The following is a 26,133-nucleotide window of genomic DNA, read 5'->3' on the forward strand; positions in this document are numbered from 1 at the left end:
CAATTACTCTCTTTAATCATAATGTCAAGGAAGTGCTGTCCTGCATCACCCTGTTTTGTGCACAGGCAGAACACAGCAGCAGATCAGTCCTTTGATTTCCTATTCCACGATCAATGTTTCTTCCCCCAACCTCACTTTCCGTTAAGAGGAGGCAGGTGACGAATCGACCCACATCACAGCTCCCAAACTGAGCCCTCAGCAGAAATCCTAGAGTCCGTGTAAGCGTGCCAGCAGCTGCCCCTCTGCCATCTTCCAGTGGCTACCTGGGACCCCCAGGCCAGGTGTGCCACCCCCCTGACACACAAGTCCAGCTGGTGAAGCCACGCTCGTAATGCACTTTACACTGGAGGTGTGTGAGCTGCGCCCTCTTTTCCCGTCTCACATAATAAATACCTGAGCTACAAGAGGTGATTTTCTACCTGCTATTGCATTTTATTTACTCATTTGTTGCTCGTCTGTCCACCCCTACTCGTGACCTCTGTTCCGGCACTCTGCCCGCTCCCTCACAGCCGGTTACAGCCTCTCTCCTCCACACCATCAGATGAACCCAACAGAGATGCGGTTGTGCGCTCTTTAGTGGCACCAGCTGACGCAATGAACAAACACCAGAAACAGTAATGTTTCCCCTGCAAAGCTGTGGATATGTAAATATTATCACTGGCAGCAAACTCCATCCCTGCAACCAGCCTCCAGAACCTGCCTGATGATGCCCACACCTCCTGAGCCCACACCAGCAGAGAGTCATATGCAAAGTCCTGATTGTACTTGGTTCGGTAAAGTGCAAGACACTGCAGCAACAGAAGGCTTATTGGTGCATCTTGTGCAAGAGATGTATGTTAGCTAAGACCAACACGCCTTAAAGCACCTCTAAGACCTTCTCAGGGATGCTTTGAGGCCACCAGAGGACGACAGCAGATGGGAACTAGACCTGTGACATCTCACTCTCCAATACCCACCTCTGTCCATCACTGGAAACACTGGGAAACACACAGGACCCAAACCAGCCTCCTTCAGCCACAATTAAAAAAGGAGCCAACAGCAGCTGCTAGTGTCTCAGACCATTCACGTTGAAGTCTACCGTACATCCTTACAGTGCGATACTACACAGCAAAGCGTAAGGCAGGTATGTCAGACTCGTCCAGTTCGTTACAGGGATTGGTATAACGAGGGCACACCGAATAGCCTGTTCTTCTGAAAAGGAACCAACCCAGCCTCTTCCCCCACAGTCCCTCATACAGCAGACTGGTGCCAGTTCAGAGCCGGCGTGGCTTCAAGAGAGGTACAGGAAGCCCTTGGATGCAATTCTTCTCAGAGAACCTGCTCAGTGCTCGATGAGGAAATGTCCAATAACCTCCACGCAGCGTAGGGGTTGAGCTCATCCTGGTCTCTGCAGAGTGCCCACACGTACAGCATCCGCAGAACCTTGTCCTGGAAGGAAAATCCTGTCGTTAGAACGTGCGTGGTGGTCACAGACCTCCTGGCTCAGAGCTGACGGGGACATGCTCCTCACTTCCTCCAGAGATTGTTCTTGTGGTTTTGCTCTCTGGTTCTAAGCCCGAAGGTCCCGAATAAGGACAGCTCCAGCAACATCTACTAGATTGTGGTTAGACTCTTATCACAGTCAGGAACAGATAAACTTGATTTCCAAAAACAGAATTAGGGTTTCCAAATATCTCTGGCTGACATACATTAACTGGCACCAGTGCCAAGATTGATATCTGACCTTATTTTTAAATATAAATTTCTGGTTTCAAATTGGTTTGGCCGCCAGGCTGTACTGCTCTCTGTAACCTCCAATCAAGTTTAGGCTCTTTCCTGCAGCTATAACTCTGCTTCTCCCACATCAGCCCATGAGCTGCATCCCCTCCCCACAGCTCCCGCACTAGCTCTCACACTTCCATTTGAGCAGCTCAAATTACCCAAAAATTATCATCACCAGGTCTGAGGAGAGACAGAGAGTTAAAACAACAACATTTATCCATGACAATCAGATCATACCAAGTCCAGCCATAGCGTCAGCCACAGAGACACACTAATTCTGCAATCAAATCTTTGCTGTGCAGACAGTGCTTTCACCATCTGGGGTTACGGACTGAAACAGAACTATCAGCTTTTCCATCCCTGATGCACGTAATGAGAATGCCAGCAGTTTTGTTCAGAGTAAGTGAATAAGGATGAAAGCTGTATCTCAGCACATCCTGAGGCCATCGCTCATGGTCTTATGAAAACAACTCCCTGAAGAGTCACTGCAGCTACCAGTGACAAAGTCGCTGCCTCTCCCAGCAGAGAGGTGACACCGCCCATCAGAGACTGGGCTGCCAGGAGCCCAAATCTGGCAGCGTCACAGATCCACTCTGCAAATCAAAGGCTATTTTGATTTTATCATTTAACCATTAACCATGGAGAGTATTTCCCTCAGATAAGGAAGTATCACTGAGGGATCAGACTGTGCATTGGCTCAGCTCCCAGATCTGTACTTAACTACTACATTTTTGATCGAATGCATGAATCTTTATAGGTTATAATTTAGGTACACAAATGTGAGAGGGGAGACTTTCTGTACCAGACCAGTCATTAGAAAACTAATGCTTTAGAAACATCACATATCATAAAGCCATTTTTTTCTTGCTCAGTGTTTCAGAACATTAACTTGCTTCAGCTCTGCTCAGAAGCGTTGGAAGTGATTGAAAACTTGAGTCATACAGATGTTTGGGATATGTCAGAAGAGCAGAAGGGACAAGAGAAGAAAAACAACAAAACTTCTGCCTGCTTGAGACAGGCTGTACGTTGATGTACAGTCACAGCAAGGCTAACAGATCTTTCCTGAGTATAAACCACTAAGTATAAGCTCAAAATGAAGTGGGTAGCATAACTGATTTAACATTGCCAGTGGAACTTTAATTTGCATGAATTTTGTGATTTTCAAAGTCCATCTCGTAAGATTGTGATGAATGGCAATTTAATCACACACTTCAGCATCAAAGCTCTGCTACATCTGGAAAAGTTTATGTTCTTGAACGTGGGATTTCTGAAGGGATGAACAGCAGATAAACTTAGCGTTACTGGTAATCTTGCAGCATGCAGTACTGAACAAGCAGCACAGCTTTCTTCCTGGAAATGAGACGTGATGAAACATAAAAATTACGTGTTCAGAGTGGAGAGATCTCTGTTTTTCTGACCTGGTGCTTTTATTAATAGCGTACATCTTAATCCTCAATGTACAGTGCATGCTGCTGCATATATTCACAGAAAGTGGGACAGCAAACGCGTGGCCCCCCAAAGGCAGATTTCTATCATGGCCATGCATGTGAGGCAAAAATTTGTCCTTTAATCCCCCAGTCTGCTAGGACAAACAGCATCCTGTCTCACAGTCCTTCAGGGGCTAATTTTAAAAAGACCCCCTTGACCTGGCAGCACTGCTCGCTGGCTTGACTAAGGCCTCATTGTCCCAGATTTGATTTTGTGGTGCTCCGTGGGGACCCCCCTGCGTTAACTACCACAACACCGGGTGCCACCCCGTCCCAGGCTGCCTGGTCTCCCCACACCTCACTGGGGGTGAGCCTGCAGCACAGCAGTGGGAACCTGAACAACTGCAACTAGGTGAAATACCGCAGCAATTACAAGCATATGATTTCTATTTAGAGAGTTTACAATTTGAGGCTCCTTTTCCCTTGAACGTCATTTGTTCAGTACTCCGCAGGAGCAGCTCAGCAGTTAACACCAAATCATAGTTACCAGCCAGCCCGCATCTGACATTTGATTAAAGCTGAAGTTTTGTTTCCAATGGAGAATTTTAATGCATCTCCTTGATTCATTGCCGCTCCAGAGAAATCAGACAGCAAACAGACTTAGATATCCTGTTCAATAATTATCACATCAATATCTATCTTCTAGGAATGCAGTAATTTAATGCAAGAAATCACTCTATCAGCTGTTCCACCCCTGCAGTTGATGTGACAGGCTGTAAATCAGTCCAGATGGGCCCCATCATTAAAATTAGTCCCTTTTTTTTGAAAACTTATAGCTTGGACTGAAGAGAATGGTTGCAAAAAGCCAATATTTATTAAATGCATGTATTAATTTTAATGGAAGTCTGATAGAAACTGCCAGCTCCAGGCCTCTCACAATGTCCCCCATTATATATCATTAAGCTACTTAAACATTCACAGACACAGTGCAAGCCAGAGCTGTCGGGATAGCGAGCCACTCGAGAACAAACGTATTCCAGAAAATGCACAGGGCTCCTTGAGCCTGCTGTGTCATTAACTCTGGGAACAAGCATATTCTGTGGTTATGTCTGACAGGCTCAGTTTAGCATCCCTCACAACAGATTATGCAGGCTGGACTCGCAGGTTAAAAGCTAAACCACAACGAAGTACAATCCAGGGATTTGCTGCACAAATCACCCTGTGTCAGAGGTTCCCACCAGAAGCCTGTACCATGTACAGCATTTAACACAACTGGATACGGGAGAGTTTCAGTAAGTAAAGGCTTGTGGTGCTGTAGATATTTTGTACTAGTGCAGGGAGGCAGCAGCCAAAAACATGAACTTGTACTTTCAGTTGTTTACAGTGATTTTCCCCACCTCCTGCAAACGACTTAAATAACTCCAGCTCCCACCCTGTTTACCAAACATCTTTGTGCTCTGTTCTTACAGCGCCCTTTATGAAAGGAAAAGGGAGAAGAAAAGAACAGGATCAGGAGGGAGCTGTGTGATGGAGCTTTAACTGGCAGCAGGACAGTTCAATTCTGTCCCAGAGGGTGCCAGAGGGGCAGAACTCAGGTGGTAACTGCAGGCAGGGAGGGTGCTAGCCAGGCTCAGCAGCAACTGGAAGGGAAAGCGCTGCCAGTGGTCATAGCTCCAGCTCCTCTCCTCACTGGGATTTAAAATCACAGAATCATCTCGGCTGGAAAAGACCCTGAAGAACATCCAGTCCAACCATTAACCTCACACTGACCGTTCTCAACTCCTCCAGATCCCTCAGCGCTGGGTCAATTGAGATAACAATTCTCAATTAATAAGTCGTAACACCTCAGGAGTCTGACAGGAACAAATAGCCCACACTGAGCTGAACCAAGGCCTGACCCACAAGGGCACTACACACACGAGTGAATGAGGACGTGCAGACACTCGCTGCTCCAGGCACACCCAGGACCCCCTAAGAACGGAGACAGCTAGCAGAGCACCCGGGGAAACTGTGTGAAGCTGAGGAGCATCACTTACCGGGTCACCTTCCACCACCTCCCCTTTCTGGTTCTTAATTACCATCACGACCTGAGCCTGAAAAGTGATGATTAATACTGGTCCCTGCTCCATCATCTTCCCCATAGCCAGCTGCAATGAAAGAAAATTCCATTAGAAAACAAACAATTTCTGTAGATTAATGTAAAAACGTTGACTATTTAACCCAACTCCTATGGCTTGACACAGGTAACAATCCCATCTTCTCCCAGAGCTGAATCTAGTTATTTTAATCAGGTTATACCTGCTCTGTTAATACAGATGCTGTAGACGCTATTGCAAAGCATTTTACTGAAAACCTTCCCTGTATTTAAAAGCTTTCCCAAAATTGTTCTGAAATTTTTCGTAATTTTTCCAAGTCGAAATATCTGGGAAACATGAACAAGCTCTGTTCCATTATTTCCAAATTAAAAACCAAAAATAAAGGAAACCCTGCTTTTGAAAAAAATAACATTTTCTGAAGAAAGTACACCAACTGAAGTTTCTTCTCTTGCTTTTCAATGAATCTGACATGAAATTGTACTGAACTAGATAAACAGAAGTAAGTAACAGAAAGACTTCAAGGCGAGACCTTTTGTTTGACAGGATTTTTTTCTCTATTCTAAGGTCACTCCATTAAATATTTAAAGAATTTATTAAGTGAAATGCAAAGAGGAATGGAGAATTTTTTCTCCCAAAGCTGTGCTCTTCAAAAATACAACCCTCTTTCTGTCTCTTTTGTGGGAATGCAGTATGCTACAGAATATCTTGCTCTTCAGTAACTCTGGAGTTACTGGCTGTGTTACCCAAAAAGGTACTCTACCACCTCAAACTTAAGGTAGCATGATTGTATTCTTTTGTCTATGAGAGATACTGCTTCAAAAACATTGCATTTTCTCATATAATAAAGAATGTAACACAAGAGACAGTTACAAGACTGTACCATAATTCACCAAAAAAATATAAATATGTGTATTTATATTTTACTCTCCCCTGAGGAAAACAGCACTGCTGCAATGCTCCTTTGCTTAACCTGAGGGAATCCGTTCCCTAGCTCTGCAGTAACTCACGCCATCCCAGTCCACACTGCATTTCTGGAACTGGCCTGACTCATTCAGCAATGATAACGCCTTCCACCCAACTATCAAAAACCAGATCCCACAGCTCTTCGTCAGACCAGTTTCCATGACAGATATTTTATATGACGCCACTTGGCATTGATAATTCGACAACATAAATTTGCATGTGGGTTTCAAGGAGGAGGAGGACTGTTCACTGAATAGGCTGTATCCCTTAAGGGCACCAAGGCTTCCATACTGGTATTGATTTATTTTTTAGTATTATGATCCCAAAAAAGCTCTATAATCAAGACATTATTTATATCACTCCTCCCACACTAAGTTCAGAAACCCCGTTTCACAAGTCACATACTTAAAACTGCATTTAGGCAGCCAAATAAATAGTCCTAATAAATATCAAGGATCCAAAATTCCATTAAATTTAAAGGCAGCAGTTGTCTAGTGAAGTCAAAAGTGCTTAAGCAAGTACCTGGAACATGAGTTCAGATGCTTATGTTTGAAAGACTTGATCTTAATTTTAATGCTGCCAATTTTGCAGCATGTGAATTCCCTTAAATCTTCTACATGGGGTTTTTTTTTCCAGGCTCACTGAACTGTTTTTCTGGATGAGATCACTCAACATACTCCCATAAATCTCCTCTAGAGAAACACATTTAAAAATTTAAACACACAACACCCTTTACCCCCCTTCTCGCACTACAGAGAGCGTAAGAACTGCACTCATTTATGTTCCATATCAATCATTTTCCAGCTAAGATGTAATTTTCTTGAGAAATTTCATGCAAAAATATAGGCATCTAAAACAAGTTAATAACGAAATGTCTTTCCAGTCACCACTCAGAATCTGTGCACAACTCTATGCTAATTAGTATTTACAGAGGAAAAAAGTTATTTAGCATACAATGAAATCAAGTCTCCTAGACACTAACAGTACAGGAAAAACCTTTGATTTAAATAAGATGCTTAAAAAAAGCAATCATGAGTATTACTTCCATAGCTTTAATTTTGTTAGACCACATTATTTATTGCTGAAGATAATCAAGAGAATTGCAGATGCCGCAGAAATTTTCCTGCTCATTTGGCATGTGCTTGCAGTTAATATTCAGTTACCGAAGAGGCAGGAATGGCTTCCTCTGAACCCAGATGGATGAGAGAAAATGAGAAGCCTATCAAGACTAAAAGGCAAAACAGTCCTAGGAAGGGGACCAGACATTAGCCTTTTGTGTTAGGAGATGCCCTGTAGATGATCTTCTCGCTCGCTGTGACGATACGTGGTCATTAATCAAGTCAGTTCCCGCTGTTCTTTTGTAGGGCTACACAGGTCAAATTAAGTCTCTCACTGTAGGGCATTTTCTCACAGGTTTCTGGAGCTCTCCTGCACCCACTGCAGTTTTTTAATGATGTGCACACAAAAAGAGAGACTCTGCACAGGGCTGCACAGAGAGAAGAATCACCATCAGTAGTCCTCCTTTCAGGAAACCACCAACAGCATCTGATTTTGTTCCCTCGGTTTTCCATGACGGTTGCTGAATTCTTCCTGCCTTGCAGGGGTGTGACCACAAGTAAGAAACATCTGGCCAGCCAATACACCCAACAACATCTGGAACAGCTCTCCCTTTCTGAACAGCAGCCTTTTACCGCCAGGCTCCGTTTCCATCTCCACCTGAGAGCTTCCAACCCTCCGCTTCCTCACCTCGGACCAGATCACCACTGGGTTTAAACCCCTATTAAATAGCTCTAACCGTGTCCTCTGTTCCTACAGGAATGCCCCTGCAGTTGGCTTTAAGTTAATTGTCTGAAGGGGTTCAGCTTATCATTTTATTGAGTATAATACTGCACAGCTGCACGATATTGGACAAGTACACCACAATACTTGGCTCCAACAGAAGCAGGTACTGAATGTTGCTGCCTTTTGAGTTAGCACCTTTGATGACAAAGGCAAACAGCTGCTCTGACTTCAGACTATTTCCACCCGTGTTTTAAAGCACCAGTGTAGAGCTGCCCTGTTCCCCTCCTCCCCTTGCACATTTCCTTTGAGGCAGAGCTAGTTATGGGATATGAAAGGCCTGACTAAAGGTGGTAATTTCTTTGAGATACCTTTGCCATTGCAAGAAAGATCTGAAGAAAACTTAAGAGGCCAGTGACAGATGACACTAAAGACTTAAATGAAAGTACTGCTGTAGACTTACTGCTAAGTAGAACAATAACACCTCTGGCTCCTCAATAAAGGGGAACGCAGAGAGGATTACAACTGTGCAGACATCTGGCCAGAGTCCCCAACTACCAGCACTGCTCCTAAGGAGGCAACGGCTCCGCTCACAGCCGTTACCTCCCCGCTCATCAAGAGCCATCCAGAACAGCAGTTAAATCTCTCAAACAGCCACTCCTGCACTGCGCAACCTTGAGCCACAGACGTACTGCACGTTATCTTCCAGAGTAAGCACCAACAAAGCCCTTTGTGAAAGCACTGGGTCAGTGCTATTTGCCTTTATTATTAGCCTTTCTCAGTCTATATGCTGGTGATTGAGACCAAGCTGCCCTGGCAGAGAGGAGACAAACCACAGCTCCGTAACCGAGGCTTGATCACACAGTGGCAAACGTCCCAGGAGCTCTCCCTTCCAGCAGCGGTGACCTGTTCCTCTGTTAGCAGAAATGGCAAACACCAGAGTGGTGTGAGGCAAAAAACCAGCAGTCAGAGCGGAGAAGAAAACCCCTTCTCAGGCCCTGAGTTTCTAATTCATCCCCCAAGGTGAAATACAGAAAAGGACACTCACATCAATGTTGTCAATGTCAAGAATCCTGGAGTGGAACTGGAGACCCATGGCTTTGGCTTGCTGGATTGGATGAGCAAGCTGACTGTAAGTCTAAATGAAGCAACAAACTTGTGTTACACGTTTGAATTTGTTCTGTCACAAAGAAAAAAGGATTTTCTGCTTAAAGAGTACCACCAAAAAAGAGAAGAATAAAAGTCATTTTTTTGCAAATACGCTGAACACGTCTGTCTTGCAAGGTATCAAACAGCTACATCAAATGCTCTGGGCTCCACATAAGCAAATTCTCACTAAAAATCCCACCTCCCCTGGCCAGAGCAGGAGATCCATCAGTCACTACAGAGTATGTACATCGAGTGCACCTGATAGCTGAGGCACTTGCGATTCTGATTCGACAGCAGACGAGGAGAAACAGTCTGGGAACCGAGCTATTTTCCCAATACCCAGCCAGACCCTGGAGGCAGACCAGCATTTCCTGGCTCCTTTTAGGCACATGCACATATGCTTCATTATTTATGCATCGTGAGCTGTTGTTTGGGACAGTGAATTTCTACTTGCTTCCAGCATTATCACCATATTCTTGGCAGGTATCGAACAAACAGGAGGCAGTCCCTACCTGCCTCCCCACCATGGATCTTCTAACCTTCATCACAAGCATTTAAAAGCAAATATCCTACAGAAGTTGCTGGCAAAGTCACTAGAGTGAAGTTGGAGTTACAGATCAGGGATTTTGAGGACAGTAGGCAGAGGCAGCTCCATGAACCACAAACTATACCTAAGCCAGTGGGCTGACAGCAACCTGCAGCTCGGTTGGTAAACCTACCACTTAAAGAAGTTTTTGCTTTACTGGTCTGTATTCCAACACTTTAGTGAGCAATATCACACACTTCATGCTTGTGGTATGATCTGTTCAAGAGCCTTATCTCCTGGATTCACAGTAATAGGATTCTCATTTCCTCCTTTGGCTTATTTTATGGATGATTCTTGACTTATGAGCTTAATTTATAACTACAACTAGCTTAGAAGGGTTTGCTTTTTGTCTTATAAACTGCAATGAATCTGCTACTTCCCTCTAGAGATTTGAGAGGAATTCTACGGTGTCATTTCAAAGGCTGCTTGAACCAGTAAAGAACTTTGTTTACTTTACTGCTTTGAATATCTGATTCTTACATACCGCAATACTGTTATGAAGATGTTAATCACAACTAACAACAACAAAATTAAATACAAAAAACTGCCTCTTCCAGTGTGTGCATTTCCAGCCCTCTGCTGGTGGTGATCAGTAAGAAGAACATTCACTTTAAGCAATTAAATTCTTTATTTAATGGCTCTGCGTTGCCTACAACACAATTATTTTGGAGCAGCGTGAAGACCAGAACAAGTGTCCATCTACGTTGTCAGGAAAGGATCTGCTTTCATGAAGTTAAGTGGACAATCACTGAATTGCAACCAATTCATACTCACTATTTCAAGAAGTGGATCCAATACTGAAAATCTATCCCAACACAAAATCAGTTTTTGTACAACAAAAGAAAGATCTGTTTTCTGCAGTGAGATTATCCAGGCTGCAGACCATCTCTGATGCAATTTCAGAAAAAACTTCAGCCTGCCAGGATTATTTGCTGGGATACTGCAGTGGAGCTGTGTTTGTGTAACAGCTCCAGGGACAACTTGACTCTGTAAGCAGAAAAGCATCGCCTTTTTGGGTCAGCTCAAATGTCTCTGCACCTTCTCATCACGTATCTGGGATACAGGCTCTGCTAAAGCCCATCCAAATCAAGAAGAGCAGTGCAGAACTGGAGCTAGTGACTAGTCTGAGCTTAGCTCTTGATTCGCTGTCTGTCTCTAAAGCTCTTCTCTCATATCCAGACTATTTCAGAAGTCCAGCGTGTACACTTGATTGCATTTGTCTTTTATAGTATGAACACGTTACATGGGGAAGCAGCTGAGCAAAGCAGGTAAGCAACATCATAGATACAACAGTTGGACAGCTTGCAAGCAAAGATAGTCCAATACACCTACTTAAAAGAGAGAATCATAACCTTTTCAGACATTTTTAGGAGCTCCACTTACCGCTTCATAGCACCAATCTTTAAGGATATCAAGCTCTCCAGACATCATAGCCTAAGAGAGGAAAATCAAATAAAATATGAACATTTTAAAACACCTCCTATATCAGAGTTGAAATTACTGGTGGCAAGGTACTTCAAATCCTACATCTTGTGAAACCCTGAATAAAGACAGGAGCTTCAAAGGGGAGCAGCACTAAGAACTTCTATAAACATGCACGTACTGAGTCAGATGTACATAAACCTTTCAATAATTAAGATAAAAGCTATCTTAAACTTTCCTGTCCAAAAAGTCAGAACACCCACTACCCAGAAACCCTGGGAGGTGGGATTAACAGAGGCAGGAGTACAAACCAGAAGTAGATCTACAGTTCTCAAGACTGTGAAAAATTCAGGGCACCAAATGAACAGAAGAATCTGCAATTCATGGAAAGCTTTATCTTTAAATAACGGTGTAATAAACACCTGGGATTCATGAGACAGAAGCTGGGAATTCAGCAGATTTCAAAATAAAGTTAGTTACATGTGGCAGGGTGTTTTTCCAATCTAATGCCTATAAATCTTCATACTTGATGGCATCTGTAAGCTGGCTGCCTACAGTTTGAAAAAACCTCTCCTGTGAAAATTCATTCTCTAAGAGTCAAGAGCCCATTTTTTGCAGCTCGCTTTAGTGACATGGCACCGTTAGGAAAAGCAGATTCACCATGACAGGTCTGTCTTACTTCACTGTCGACTTTACACTTCCAGTCCCAGATCTGATGCACAAGTCAGTCACTACAAAAACAGCAGTGACAAAACCTAACTATGCATCAGTTTGAATGTTTGTATCTGTAAGCATCAAATTATTTTTATTCACCCTATAATGCTAGCTCATGACTAGCAGTATCATAAATATTTCTACACGTGTATTAGCATGTATCAATTTGAGATATGATCACTCACTGCACTGCAGGATGAGAAAATAACACTTTGCTCTATCTTAGTGTTTGTTTATCTCTTCCAAACCTCAGTATTTCCAGTCTCACACAAATCTCTCAAAACAATTTCTGCTGTACTTTCTCAAATCCCCTACTTTCACTCTGTCTTTTCTGACATACTGTTACGGTGAGAGGAACTATATCCATTTATACTTGAAGCCACATCCTTCACCAGTGCTATCCTCTGTGTGTTTTTATGCTTTAGTCTTTAAAAACATTAAGTTCCACATATTTTCTTGACTAGTGCCAGAAATACTTTCACTAAACCATTTGTCATGAGCTGGTCTTCTTCCCAAGCAGTCACAGATCATTTAGAATCCAGTAGTACATACGCACCAAATCCTTTATCAATATTTGATATCACCATTTTCCCAGTACTGTTCATTCACCTACTTCAGTTTGATCCCTCTGATGCCCATATCATTTCTCATGGAAGATAATTAGTTGTTTTTGAGGCCAGAAAAAAAATTTACCAGTCTACTAAACTATGAAGTATAGTTTTAAACTAAATTGTTACGTGGGATTCAACTTCCTTTTCCCAAGGTTATCTCATGTTCTGTGCAAAGCTGGATGCTTGAGAAGCAAATGCTGTCCCAGCTTTTAATTTTAGCATCAGAAAACTAAAAGAAAAACCTTCCATGTTATAGTGAAAGAAAAAAATAAAACAAAAGCATCATACTCTACCCCCACCTTACCTCCAAGACATTGGGGATTATATCATACTCGCATTGCTTTAAAAACCGATCTTTGTCAAAGGATGGATCCACTTTGAGTATCTCTGTCAAAACTTCAGACATTTCTGTCTTCGAGAACAATCCTCCTAATAAAACAATTCAGTGAGACTGGTGGCACAATAACTGTCGCCAGAAAACAAGAGAAAAACCCTTGGTTATACACCAGAGGGAAGGAACCTGGGAACGACTGCAGACTTTAGGTTAGGCTTGAGATTTATCCCCTACAAGGGCTTGTCATCGTACAGCACTTCTGATCCCGTAGCAGGTTGCTGCGCTGCATGATACTGGATAATGATCCATGCAAAGTATTATAAAGCTCCAGAATCTGCCCCAAAGGTTAGTAACACATGGAGGACAACAGCACGAACAGTCACTAGGAACAGAACTAACACTTTCACAGCAACGATGAAACATTACCTATTAAGTCAGTGACTTTGTCTGTGACAGCTCTGGAAGCTCGAATGAATGCATTATCACTTTCATCATACTTCATTTTCATTTCAAAGAACCCTGAAAGGAGAGAAGACATGAGCAGCAGCGTCATTCCACTACATTCCCGAATCAGGAAACAACATGCAATGGGTTGTAGATCAAACCTGCTAGTTCGCTTCTAAATCTCTTTGTTGATTAACAAGTATCTATTTCAAAAGTTACTTTTCTCATCTTCCTGCAATGTTCTTAACTATTAGTAACTGTCATTAGGAGAATGATGGTTTCTCTGACGTCAGCTGCCAGTAACTCTGGACCTTCTATGCAGATTTTCAGAGAGAAAATACATGTCCTGGTTTAACCAGGATAGGGTTAAGTTTCCCCAGCAGTGGGGGGAGAGCTCTAGCCGGGTTATTCAGATACCATGCGGAGGGACGTCACATCCTGGCAGGTCACATTTTTCCTGGCGCGGAGCGCGGTGCACTCGTGGTTTTGTACATCGTGCTTCAAACTGCTGTATTTGGTAGCTATTTTGCTCTGTTCATTGCTATCACTATTACTGTTATTGTTATTGCTGTTGTTTGTTGTGTTGCTATTGCACTGTTGTATTAAACCTTTCCTTATTTCAGTCTTGGGGCTTTGTATTTCACTCCCTTTGTGGGGGAGGGGCAGCGGCCGCGTGGTCTCAGACCCCGGCAGAGGCTAAACCATTACAATACAGTAGACTTGCTCACACCAGTAACAGTCTGCTTACACCTCTTGATTCAGTCTGCTACAAGGGGTAGCAGGATGTGAAACCAATACCAGAAAGTTTAACTGGGAGACAAGTCAAGAATAGACCTTAAATCTTGCAAATTTGTAATAAAATAGCAAGAGATCAGTAAGGATGCAGTTTTTAAGCAGCTCTATGTAGTTCTCAACCTTGATAAGAAAGCAAGCCAAGCATGTCAGAAAACTACAGAAGTCATTTGATGGGGAAGGAGAACTGCAAAGCAAAATCTCCAGGGCAGAAAAAAAGGCAGGAGGTGAAGTGGGAAAAAAAAAAAAAAAAAAAAATGCCATTTAAGTAAGCAGGCACTGTTGCAACAAACTAAGGTCTGAACCAACCCATTATCTGTCTCTGGACAACATCAGATGGAGCAGAACTGCAGAAGGTAGTTGCAGGATAATGGGCCCTGCAGGGAAGCTTCTTCCCACCACATCAATTAACAGCTGGAAGCCTGCCCTGAAGCTTATGCTCCTTCCAAAAAACACACAGCGTCCTCGGTACAGGTGGTACATAAAGGGAGAGCACACGCTGTAAAGCCTGGAGCAGCCACATCCGCAATGTTGCCTGAATTGCAAAACCACAGTCTTGGAAAGATGCATAAATCCTCGAGAATGCACAGAGCTCGTGCAGATGGCACAGGAGTGGAGGATGCAACATGTGAGGAGTTTTAGGAGCTATGAACATCTCTCCTTGGAAAGGCTAACAATGGGATGTAAAAACCCATTCCTGGGTACCTCCCAAGGAGCCCCGCTTTAAAAGAAGTTGGGAAGAAGCACAATCCAAAGTTAATTGTATGTTGCACTTTTACAGTTTTTTTTCCCTTAACAAGTCGTTTACCCTGCAGTACACTGGCAGCAATTATTTTGATTTGTTAAAGGATTCTGGTCTCAGGTTTCTTTATACCCCTCAGAAACATTAAGTGTCTAGATAACTATCAAAAGCCATTGCCCACTGCAGTACAGATATTCAGTATTTTTAGGTTTTGCAATAAAAACAGAAAGGAGGCAAAGTCCCACACATTCCAGAGTTCTAAGCAGATGACAACAGAAACCAGTTCACTGAAGACAAGATTTTTGCTTGTTATAAGCTCATGGAGAAGAGATCTGCCTGCCCTCTCCCTGGTGACACACACGCCTGCATGCCCCAGCCTCTTCCCAGAGCCAGAGTGGATCTGACTAAAAAAAAATTGAAAAAAGAACAGAGTTTGCTTCTCTTTAAGAAATGGCAAAAGCAGGTTTTGGTACCTACAGGGAGCAAGGACTGATCAAAAACAATGCCTGACTGGGGGAGGGGGTCCAAACACAGATGGAGCAGCTTGGAAAAGCTGCAATGTTGTCAACTACGCCTACATCCCATTCACACCACCTCACAGCAACAGCTACAACAAAAAAAATGGCTATGATTTGCATTATGTTGAGACTAGTTGCACAGATGGCATTAGATCCAACACAGCAAGAATCAGAACAGGGAAAATAATGTGCTACTCCTTTGTCTTTGGAACACTTACTATTGAAGACCACATTGTTGTCCTTGAAATCTTTCCACTGCTGATACCATTTTGAGTCTTTATGCAGCACCACACCCATGGCCTCCCTAGAAAGTGCAGAAAACATGGGTTCTTGGGAACAAGTAACTTACAACCGAGAGAATAAAAAGGAGAACATCCTGATGAGTATCACTGCAGCATGCAGCATCACTGAGGCTACTACACCACATAAATGATACACGACTTAGTGGAGCAAGGCAGCAGAGAAAGCAAAGGAGCTCAGACTTAGCGCTGCCAAACATAATTCAAATAGCAAGATGTTAGAACTGAGAGAAAACATAACACATGCACAAGTCCAAATTTCATGTCAGAACACTATGTACCCACTTTATAATTTTAAGTGCCCCGTTTTACTATCAGAACATTCCGTATCATCAACTTATGTTGGAAATTTACTCTCAGACCTACTTGCTCTGCTAGGTCACACCTCACCCCACAGCCTCACTTCAGCACTTGGATTTTAACCATCCCTGACCCGTAGTTAAATTTTAAAGTTTTTATCAAATTATACACAGAAATATTCACCCTAAATTAAATCCAATACGTACTCATTAGCTTCAAATATTCGCTCCTCTTTAATCCTCTCGCCTGAGAATTCTGTTCTTTTTCGTAGTCGCTCCGGACGTTTGTAAGGACCAGTCTGCCCTAAAACACTTTCATCTATTTCCTTCTTAACGGTTTCTACACCCTGAAAGGAAAACATCCCTATTAGGTTGATTTACTGCTCCCCCCGGCCCTTTCCCAGAAACTGAAAATCACTTCTGCTGAAGGAAAAAAAAACAAAACAGAAAGAGACCACAGGTTATTCACCCCTCCCTTACCCAGCAAATGCTTCTTTGCTGATGTCTATTGACAAACACACCAATAGCAAGGCCTTCTGCTTAAGAAGTTAACAGCCTAGGACAGCAAATGGATGGTTGTATTGAATCAGCCTGAAGAAAAAAACCAATACAGTAGAAACTACGGACACAGTCAAACCTTACAGCTGATAAAGGGTAACCTCTACAGAGTTTAAATTGGAATAAATCAAGTCAGAAGGCGGCAAGCATATCAGCCCCCAACAGCCAGCAGCTGCTGATAGAATGACAAGCCCCAGGTAAAAGGGAGAATGATTCCTAGTATCCAAAAGTAGGGGAAGGACTTCAGAACACCAACAACTAACTGCAAAGCCACTGTAAAATCCAGGTTCTAGGCCCAAGCTTAAACCAACAGAAGCATTGCTTTTCCCAAAACAAAAAGGAGCCTTTTTACAGAATTCTACACACCACCTAGCTGAGAAAATAGCTTCGAAGCAAACTGGTTTTTGCCAGAGAGAGATGTGAAAAAAATCACAGTAGTGCCCTTATACTAAAGGAGAAATAGGAGATATTCTCCCTCTTGGGTGAAGCTACATCAAGAAAAAGGACCTGATAAATCTGGACTGATAGACAGTGAACAGCTACATCCTTAGTCCATATACTGCCAAGAGGAAGCTCCATCCTACCACAACCATTGTTGGGAATTTTTGTCATACAGTTCAATAGGAACTCGGACTAAAAGGCATTTTTAGTGTTTCTCCTTCATCTTGGCTGCTCTACTTCTATTACTGAACTTTTGAGCAGTACTTTCTCTAATGGCTGTACCTACAAAAGATCCATTGCACAGTAAGCACACTTTCCTATTACAACCAGACACAGGCAGGCAGAAAGGGATTTTGTTATACACACTCTATACAGCTTTTCCCAACTTGCATCTTTATTTAGAACATGCAAGTCATGCAGCCCAAAGCATCATGTGGCTTTATGGGGGCTGCTATTTTTCAGCTTTATTTTATGCAGGAGTTTTCTGGAGGACACACCAAGTGTCCAACACAGCTTTGCCAGCGTAAACCGTCCTCCCCTACTGAAAGCCAGCGTGACTTCTTCCTGAAGAAAGTTACCACAGCGCTCAGGGCCTAGACAGAAGAGATGCCTGAGATCTGATATGAAGCAGAAACTGGAATTTAAGTGACTTTAAACATCAAGGATAAGCAAATAAAAAGCTCCAAAGCTCAGTCTGTTCCTACTGACTATAAAAGACCATCTGAGGGAACCTGGCAGAGAACAGAACGAGACACAAGCCCCCGTGGATATCATCTAGCTCCAGATCGTGCAAATAAAATATCTCCTAAATACCGAAGTCATGGGGAGCTTAAAATGAGACCACTACTACAATTTCTAAGACAACTGTATTTGGTTTTCTGAAGCAGTTGACTGAATATTCCAAATTCTACATACATCCTAGAAAGTATAGCAAAGCTGCAAGAATGTTCACAGCCTATAAAAGGTCTGTGAATCAGGTACATCTGACAATGAATCAAAAGTTTTTATCTGTTTACAGGGAAAACAAATCGTTAAGCCTCAAAAAATGTACTTTAAGGTCCTATAAAATCATTGCCTGCTTATAAAGTCTGGCCTAGCAGTCTGCTTCATAGAAGGATCAAACAGTTCTTAGGCTAGGAGACTGGTGGAGTAAGATAACAGGTTTCATGACAGAAAAAGAAAAAAAATGGTGGATAACGTGATCTGCAGCTACAGCTAGAAGTGACCTTTAGCGGATGATGTCTTATTAGGAACACAGAAAGAGAGGAACTGACACGACTGATGAGACTGAGACTCCTCCTTTTACAAGGGCTAAAGCCGAGGCATGAGGAACCAGTCGAGGGGAACACTTCTTGTCAGGCTGACTGCCAGTTGATTGGTGACATCAAAACAGATGAGTGCTTACATATTTTCAAGAAAAGGAGAGCTTTAAACAAGCCAGTTTGTTCCCAAGAGTACCACTAGTACCTGTCCACAGAAGACATTTGCTATCCTACTCCACAAGCACAGCAACCAGTCTTCCCAGTAACACATTTTAGCAGAAGCTCAGGTACTCCCAACTTACACTTTTCTAGGGCTGTTGAGCAAATCCTAGACCTGCAAAATACATCTCTGGAACTTATCAGCTTATTCCAATGGCTCACAAGATCTGGCTCTAAGAGTTTTGCATTTAATTTTATACTCAGCACAAACTCGCTCATAACTTCCACGTTAACGAGCTGCGTCCACAGCGCTGGGTCCTGCAGAGGCGTGGGACTTACATACCTGAGAAATAGCTTTGAAGGCAGCTGTCTTGCCTAATTTCTCTCCTCCTTTTGTCACTGACTCTGCAGACTGCTTTGCTGTTTTTGCTGCTTCTTCCACACCTTCTTTTATCTTTCGGCCAATATCACTCTTACTTACTTCATCCAAACTCTGCAACAAAACAAAACAGGAGAGAAAAGGTCATTTCAAGTGAAACAGGGGAAAACTTATTTTGAGTAACTCCTCTTTGCGAATTCTGAAGACCACCTAACGCACACACGACGAGACTAATCAACCCTAAGGTGAACACACGTGTCACAGGGGAGGCTTACAGGGACACCGTGGCTTGGCACTGCAGCGTTATCCAACACCTCTGTGCAGAACAACAAATTTGGCTGTTCACGGGACCATATGCATTTGTAATAGCTGCTACCCACAGATTTAAAAAAATATGTATTTTTCTTGACATCAAAGAGAAGGACCAATGATGCCGGAGTTAAAATACCCTAGCCCTTTCTTTTGAAACAATCAGGGACTTCTTGCTTCTTAAAAGAAGGTATAGAAGAGGCTGAGTCAGCTCCCTGCTATGCAACTCTTCCTGCAAAATTAGGAAATGCTATTCTCGACCCAACATCTCCACGTACATCACTTTGGCTGTTTACAGAGCCAGCATCTCATATGCAAGAGGTTAAAAGGACTCTGCCAGCAGCTGGTCACCCTTTCCTTCTGCACCGGCACACATCAGATCCTCAAGGATCTCGGCAATCTCACTGGCAGCAGGCCGCCAACCCTGATGGGCCACAAGCCACAACCTCAGAGGAAGAGAAATGACAGGATAACACTCCCAACTGCTTTTCCCTGTTTTTCAGTGAGATTTGGCTAATAAAGACGCTTACAGCGCCCTCAACAGTACTGAAAAGATAATGGTAACGTCCACATCAGCAAAGAGCATTACGTCCAGCTCCTACGTACACGCAGTTCAGCTACACCAAAGCACACTTAGAATGAGAGCGAAGGAGTGCAGCAGAGAGCAGGCACCGGGCCCACACAGACTTCAGACTGCACAGAGTTTAAGTCCAGTGTCTGGCTGGCTGCTTCTCAGCGGGGATCCTGACTGCAAGTGTTGGGAACAATCACACGGGCTTTGATCTCAAACCACGGCTGAAAACAGCTCGGCTCACTCTGCTCTGAAGCAGCCTTGCTACAAGCAGGAAGTCTGTGTGCTTCAACTGACGGGTAAGGAACAGCCTCCTGAAGCACCTCTCAGTTCTAACTTACTGCAGAAAATCTTGTACTCCCTTTAAGAGAAAGAGCAGTAAGTTTTTAATCATTGCTGATTTAATTAATCAGTAAGAGGGAAAAACAAGACTCGGGAGTAACCGTCAGGGTGGCAGCCACTGCAGCAACAGCCCTTCTCCAACTCTTCTAGCTCAGTGCCACCTCCTGGGTACTGACAGATCTACAGCAGAAGGAAGGGTAACGACAAACCCCGCAGCAGGACTGGGAGCCAGCGGACTAGCAGGCACTTTCGCCACAAAGGAGTGAGTAGGACTGGATCTGCTCTCTCCTCCTCCTCCTCCTCGCAGCAGCCCTGGAGACTGAGGGCAGCTGGTGCAGTCTGAGCACGCAGGAATCAGCGGGTTGATTCCAGCAGGCCCTGTCCTGCGAGTCATTCCCTGTCTCCTCTGGAAGCAGCAGGGAGATACTGAATGGATGAAGGGGGCAGAAAAGAGGGAATAAGGAATAAAAGGGTTTGCACCCCGCTGAGGACTGCCCAAATAGCCCAGTTTTGTACCCACTGAATTCACAGATACCGTAACGCTGCAGATGAGCTTCTGCAGGTGCCACATGCACCTGATTTATTCCATATTTAAAATACTATCAGGAAGACTCCTCATAAATTTCCTCTAGGATAAAAGTCAAAGCATACTAAACACACAAATACATCTGCTCTCTGGATGAACTCAGACAAGATATGAAGTAAATGAGCACAAGCTGCAGTGCTTAGTTCCAGCCTAAAAAATAACTTGAATTCAATTGCTTAAAAGCAGATCTATACAGACACAGTGATCTTTAAAGTCTGAGCCTCAAATGGAAGACAGTCATACCTGCTGGGTATGAACGATGCCTGCTCCTCCAGGCATTTTGTTATTCCCAAGACACACAGAGCCACGGGATCACTTGCAGCATGCTAACTTAGAGGAGAGCACTTCAACTATAGCACCAGCACTTCTGCTTACAAACGCCTGGAGCCTCTGATGTTACAAATCGTTTTCAACACGCAGTAAGAAGCCAGAAGCCCTAGCACCTTAGTAGCAAGAAGTGTCAGTGTGAAGAGCATCACATCTAAACAACTTTCCAGGGTGATTTTCCAGCATTGCTCTAACTGCCCTCCAGTGGAAGAACCACCTTGAGGCTTTTTTTACTGCTATACAACGCAGAACTGTAAGGACCATCTCCAGTCTCCAAATCTGAGAGGAATCGCCGGACAGTGCCTCTCCTCTGACCACACACTGACTGAATAAGAAATCTATCATATGCCATCGCTGCAATTTTCTTAATGATTCTGGCCTTAAAGATTAAAAATAGTCACCACCTTTGGAATAGCAACCACCTTTCACCAAGAAAAAAGAAAGGGTGATAATTCAAATGTGCACAAAACACAAAACCTTAGAGCGGAACTGCCTTAGGGAAGGGTTCTTCCATAGCTGCGTTTTACCTCTTTAACTGTACCAGTTATTTCTTCAAGTTTCTTTTTAATCACTTCTGAGGTCTTCACTGTTTCAGATTCAATGGTTTTCTGTGGAAAAAAAAACATGCTGCATGTAACTACGAGGAGGGAAAATACTCAAAAACAGTTCAGCACCTAGCACACCCCATTAACACTGTAATTGAGGACAAAAAGAGCTACATCCTAGGGAGCAAACTGAGTAACCAGCTTCAGCATTTCATTTTTGCAAGTAATGTTGTTTATAGTTCTTCAAAGAATGCAAAAGAAGTATTTAACTACTGCCAACATTAAATTTAATGTGTCATTATTTTATCTGCTCATTAGTTGGGAAATCCAGTGAAGAGTCTGTTGGAAAGATTTTCCACTAAAAAAAAACAAAACACCTCTCTAAGGCATCCATCTACCAGCCAGTATTTCCAACCAAGCAGAACTTCTCATAAAAACAGGCATGCTGAACTAAACAGCTCATCTGCAGAAAGATTCAAATTTACATTCAGAACAGTAACAGCTCAGTGGCTGGGCAATGAAAACATCACAGGAATACATGAGGAAGACTTACATATTTCCTCCTTGCTTCTCGAAGCGCATCAGATTCTTCTAGCTTTTTGGCTTCATCTCGGAATTTTTTAATACTTTCTTTCATCTCCTTGTTTTTTGCTAATTCCTGTTTGATGTTCTCCACAAAACCTGATATAAAACCCTTTCTTCCTCCAGAAGAGTAGCATCTAGACTAAAGAAAATCATTACGTGTTGTAGAATCTAAAAAGACGTTAAATTAAACAAGTATCAAAGCCAGCAGGTAGATTTACTTAAGCCAAGCACTGGGTCACTTCTAACGTTTTAAATGTTGTGGAAAACATACAGCTACTTTGAAAAAGAAGCAACTTACCCTCAAAACAGGCAGATGTCCAACACACTTGTAACACCCTGTGAAGTACATCTATACACCCATTAAAAAAGATGCTTCTCCAGAGGAAGTTTAACTCCAGAGGTTAGCTGAGGCTTAAACAGTTTGGTAGATGAAGTTACCAGAGCACCACTCCTGAACTCTGTCACTTGGACTCAGCTACTACAAAATTCCTTGAATTCATCAGATATATCTTAAAAAGTGGAAACTGTCAACCTAGAACTGGTGCTTCTCAGGAACATATCCACATCTAGTCCCCAGATTAGTACCCTAATGGGAAACCACTTTCAGCCTGAAGTAAAAAAAAATAAATCAGCGGTTAACCAACCTGACGGATCTCTAAAACAGGCCTGCTCATTCTATACACTGTACCCCTATGGACTGCAGGAACTGGGTATCTTCTGGATATAAGCCATATGCCACTGATGAGACATTTCTGCAATGAAAACATAAGATCAGGTTAGTGCACAATACAAGGTGACTGCAGCCTTAAAGAGCCAAGAAAGAAAGGAAAGAACACCACAAAACAGATAATATTCACTGCTCTTCTGGGAACACCTCCTAAGTGCTGCCAGGAACACTGCAGGCTTGATAAGTCATCCATAAAAGCTCTGATTTGAGCAGCACCACATCCACTTACAAGTTCATTGTGATAAAACCAAAGCTGCAGTCCAAAACGGGGCAATACGCTTTTCACAATTACTTGAGAAAATGTATGTGCTTCACAGAACCCTGATTTTATGAAAACAGTGATGCACAAGTAAATCCATCCTCGAGTCAAAACATGTTAGTGATGAGAAGCATATTGTTTTTTCTAGGAAAACTGGCTCCAAACATAATTTCTCCCAACTGTGGAGGAAATCCAGGACCCCTCTGTATGTACTTGTGCTGCCTGAAGTCAGAGACAAACACCTTTTGCCTCAAGTCACAGAACAGATACACTGGATCACAGAATGACCAGCGAGAAATTCTGCTGCACCTTGCTGAGACCACAAGCTGCAAATTCTTGTATGACGTGGCTAATCCATCAGTCCACCACCCCACACTGAAAGCAGACTATGCAGAGCTTGTAGATTCTTGTCTTTACTCCCTTAATATGATCCTTTAGCACTGACCTAGCTCCTCTTTCCCACATTCTGGGAAAATCTATTCGGCCCATCCTTGGCCTTCAGTCAGGCAAAAGCTGCACCTTTTACCTCAAACTAACCTCCTGTTCTTGGTGGACCTGCATTACCAAATCGTGCAACCCAAGCTCCTTCTCTACCAGACCATGTCTCAAACTGCTCATCCTAAAAAATAAAAAACCCACAAAACAAAACATGGACAAATCAAACAGGCTTTGCCATTAAAAGACTTTGGAAAACGATCTGCAAGCGGACAATATTTAATTCTGTATCCAAGCCAACAATAACACATCCACCCCTTTATCAGGCTCCTAGATGTTGAAAAGGTTTTGTAACAAGCTGCACTGTCTGATCCTGTGGCTTCAGTGACGGCACCACCAAACACCACAAGCTATATCCAGACTTTACATCTGAGAAGTAACGGTGTAATATCCCCACATTTCCTCCTGGCCCAAAGACGTGTGTTACATTAACTCACTGGTTTCTACACTTTTATTAATTCAGCTCCCTCTGATTTATTGCCTCTGTAGTTACACCCAAGTTGGATTGCTGAGCTTTAAAGTGTCAATTTTATATCAGGGAAGGAAATGCTCTCCGTGGCCTATCTTTGAACCTTGCTGCCCAAGTCACCACTGAGGCCAGGCTTTGTAGCAAGCAAGAATAAGCTAGATCTGATATGCACACCTTAAAAATCTGTATTAACTGTAAGAATTACATTAAACCTTGGGCAGACTGCCTGCTGGATTTAACTGATTGCAATTCTTGACCGAAAGGCACATTTCTTCCATGCTACTGAGCAAAGATGTTTAATCCCATGTTTAACTTTGGGCACAAAAGATCAACCACCTTCAAAACACGTGACACTACAAAGCAGCTTTTAAAGCCAGAATCTTCACGTTCAGTTCACACCCCCATTCACCTGCTGAACACAGGGGAAAAACCCATATTTATATTTAAACCCTGCAAGAGGCCATCGCTGGAGCAGCTCAGCACCACAGACCCGTCTGTGAAGACTCTTTGGAAGCTCCAAGACCATTCTGGGCTAAACTGGCCTGGGCTGTCCCTTGCTGAGCTTGACGGCAGCGCAAGCAGCGGCCCTGAGGCGGGGAGAGGAGCCCGTGCCTGGTTCCACCCGTCGCCGGGCGCCCTCACTACGGGCCTGGCAGCCCTCAGGGCCGTGCCCCCGCCACAGCAGCGCCGCTACCTCAGCAGCGCCGCTGCGGCCAGGCAGGGGAGAGGAGGCTCCCGCCACCCCGGCCCCGAGCACCGGGCGCTTTCCGTGCCGGCCCGGCACCGCCAAGGCGCTCAGCGCCGGCACTCTCCCCTCACGGCATCCCTAGCTCCGGACCGGCCGGGCCGCGCCTCCGGGGGCGGCGGGCGCGGCCCGCCCTTGTCTCCCGCCGCCCCACCGCAGTCCCACGGCGCCTCGCGGCCCAGCAGAACCGGCCCGGCCCTCGGCGAAGGCAGCGGCTCTCCCGCGGCCGCCGCCCCGCGCTCACCCGGCACCCGCCGGCCCCCGCCGCCGCCGCCATCTTCCGAGCTCAGCGCGTGACCTTCGCGCGGCGCCGCGCGGTGACGTCACTCCCGCGCGCCGCCCGGGGTTACGTGGCCGGGGATGGCGGGAGAGGCCGCGGCGGGCCCGGCCGCGGGGCGGGGGGTTCACCCCGGCGAGCGGGGCTCGGCCCGGCCCGGCCCCGCCGTGCCTGCTCCGGCGGCCCGGGAGGCGGCGGCAAGGCCCCAGCGCCGCCGGCAAGGCCCCGTCGCTCCAAGGAAACTCCCACAACGTTGTAACTAAGGTTTTTATTGTGAAGCAAAATGCAGCAGGGTTGGGGTTTGGTTTGTTTTTTTTTTTTTTTTTAATTCCAAAGTACAAAATACCAAGTGAAGTATCTGCTCCTCCCGTTCCTCCAGCACCGCAGCATCCCCCATCTCTCCCGCAGCAAGCGCCGCTCCTGCTCAGCAGCCAACAACGTGCCCCCCCAAAGCTCATCGCTACATTTTCTGCAATAGCAAGGCTGGTTTGAGGTTGCTACACTTGCCTGCTTCAATTTACCTTTCAGGAAATTCCCTCAATGAACTGTAATACCAAAAAAACCAAGCCTCCACCCAAGGTTAGTTCAGCTGTTTTATCACACAAGCGCTTCCCTCCCTGTAACTGAGGGGGGAGAGGCAAGAGAGGGGGCTGGTGGAAAGGGCAGGAACCTCTTAGGTGAGATTTTCTTGATGGAGAAAGCAAAGGTGAAACTAAACGTCAACAGTTTGAACCACACAGAAGGTGTTCTTGAGAGCATGTTCCCTTAAAGCTTATGGGGAGAAAGGGTTAAGAGACCAAGATCAAGTTGTGACATTTTTTCCCTATAGAGTAGCTCCAAAAATTATTAGAACACCTTCAAGCTGTTTTTCCACATTGCAGGTTTCTGACACCACGCTGGCTCTTGCCACACAACTTGTGGTGAAACGTGCTCTGCTTTATGACACCACCAAGACAAGCAGATAAGCTGTAGCTTATCAACTGCAGTCGATGACACTTCAAGAGCTTTCTGAGGGGCTGTGGTTTGGATGCCAGCTTCGTGCAACACGCCTGGTGGTGAATTTTTAGAGCAGCGGTCCCCACTCTGCACTTGCTCAGGATCAGAAATGATACTGATACATCTCCCTGTGAGAGATCATGGGGAGGCAAAGGAGCCAAGTCC

General features: G+C 44.2%; 1 protein-coding gene across 3 annotated transcripts; it reads right to left on the reverse strand.

Moving 5' to 3' along the window:
• Positions 1-1,046: 1,046 nt before the first annotated feature.
• On the reverse strand, positions 1,047-25,000 carry TIMM44 (translocase of inner mitochondrial membrane 44). 3 transcript variants are annotated; one of them, XM_074851282.1, is made up of 13 exons: positions 24,940-25,000; positions 22,645-22,752; positions 21,969-22,139; positions 21,398-21,478; positions 18,700-18,849; positions 16,144-16,283; positions 15,557-15,642; positions 13,269-13,361; positions 12,813-12,937; positions 11,145-11,195; positions 9,075-9,164; positions 5,225-5,335; positions 1,047-1,428 (listed from the first exon to the last, which is right to left on the reverse strand). In XM_074851282.1, exons 1-13 carry the CDS (start codon positions 24,970-24,972, stop codon positions 1,309-1,311), a joined length of 1,359 nt encoding a protein of 452 aa, XP_074707383.1. In that variant the 5' UTR covers positions 24,973-25,000; the 3' UTR covers positions 1,047-1,308. The 3 variants fall into 3 exon arrangements, with proteins under 3 accessions (XP_074707383.1, XP_074707384.1, XP_074707385.1); XM_074851283.1 differs by lacking the exon at positions 9,075-9,164; XM_074851284.1 differs by lacking the exon at positions 24,940-25,000 and having other exon boundaries at positions 21,969-22,134.
• Between the last annotated feature and the right edge of the window lie 1,133 nt (positions 25,001-26,133).

The sequence above is a fragment of the Strix uralensis genome, chromosome 27 (assembly GCF_047716275.1).
Source record: "Strix uralensis isolate ZFMK-TIS-50842 chromosome 27, bStrUra1, whole genome shotgun sequence".
NCBI lineage: Eukaryota > Metazoa > Chordata > Aves > Strigiformes > Strigidae > Strix > Strix uralensis.

Coding starts and splice junctions, on each gene's coding strand:
- TIMM44 (XM_074851282.1), bottom strand. CDS start 24,972: ATGGCGGCGGCGGCGGGGGCCGGCGGGTGCCGG. Junction 15,643..16,143: donor CGAATATTTGAAGCTAATGA/GTACGTATTGGA, acceptor TGCACTTTCTAG/GGAGGCCATGGGTGTGGTGC. Junction 1,429..5,224: donor AGGTGGTGGAAGGTGACCCG/GTAAGTGATGCT, acceptor TTTTCCTTCCAG/GACAAGGTTCTGCGGATGCT.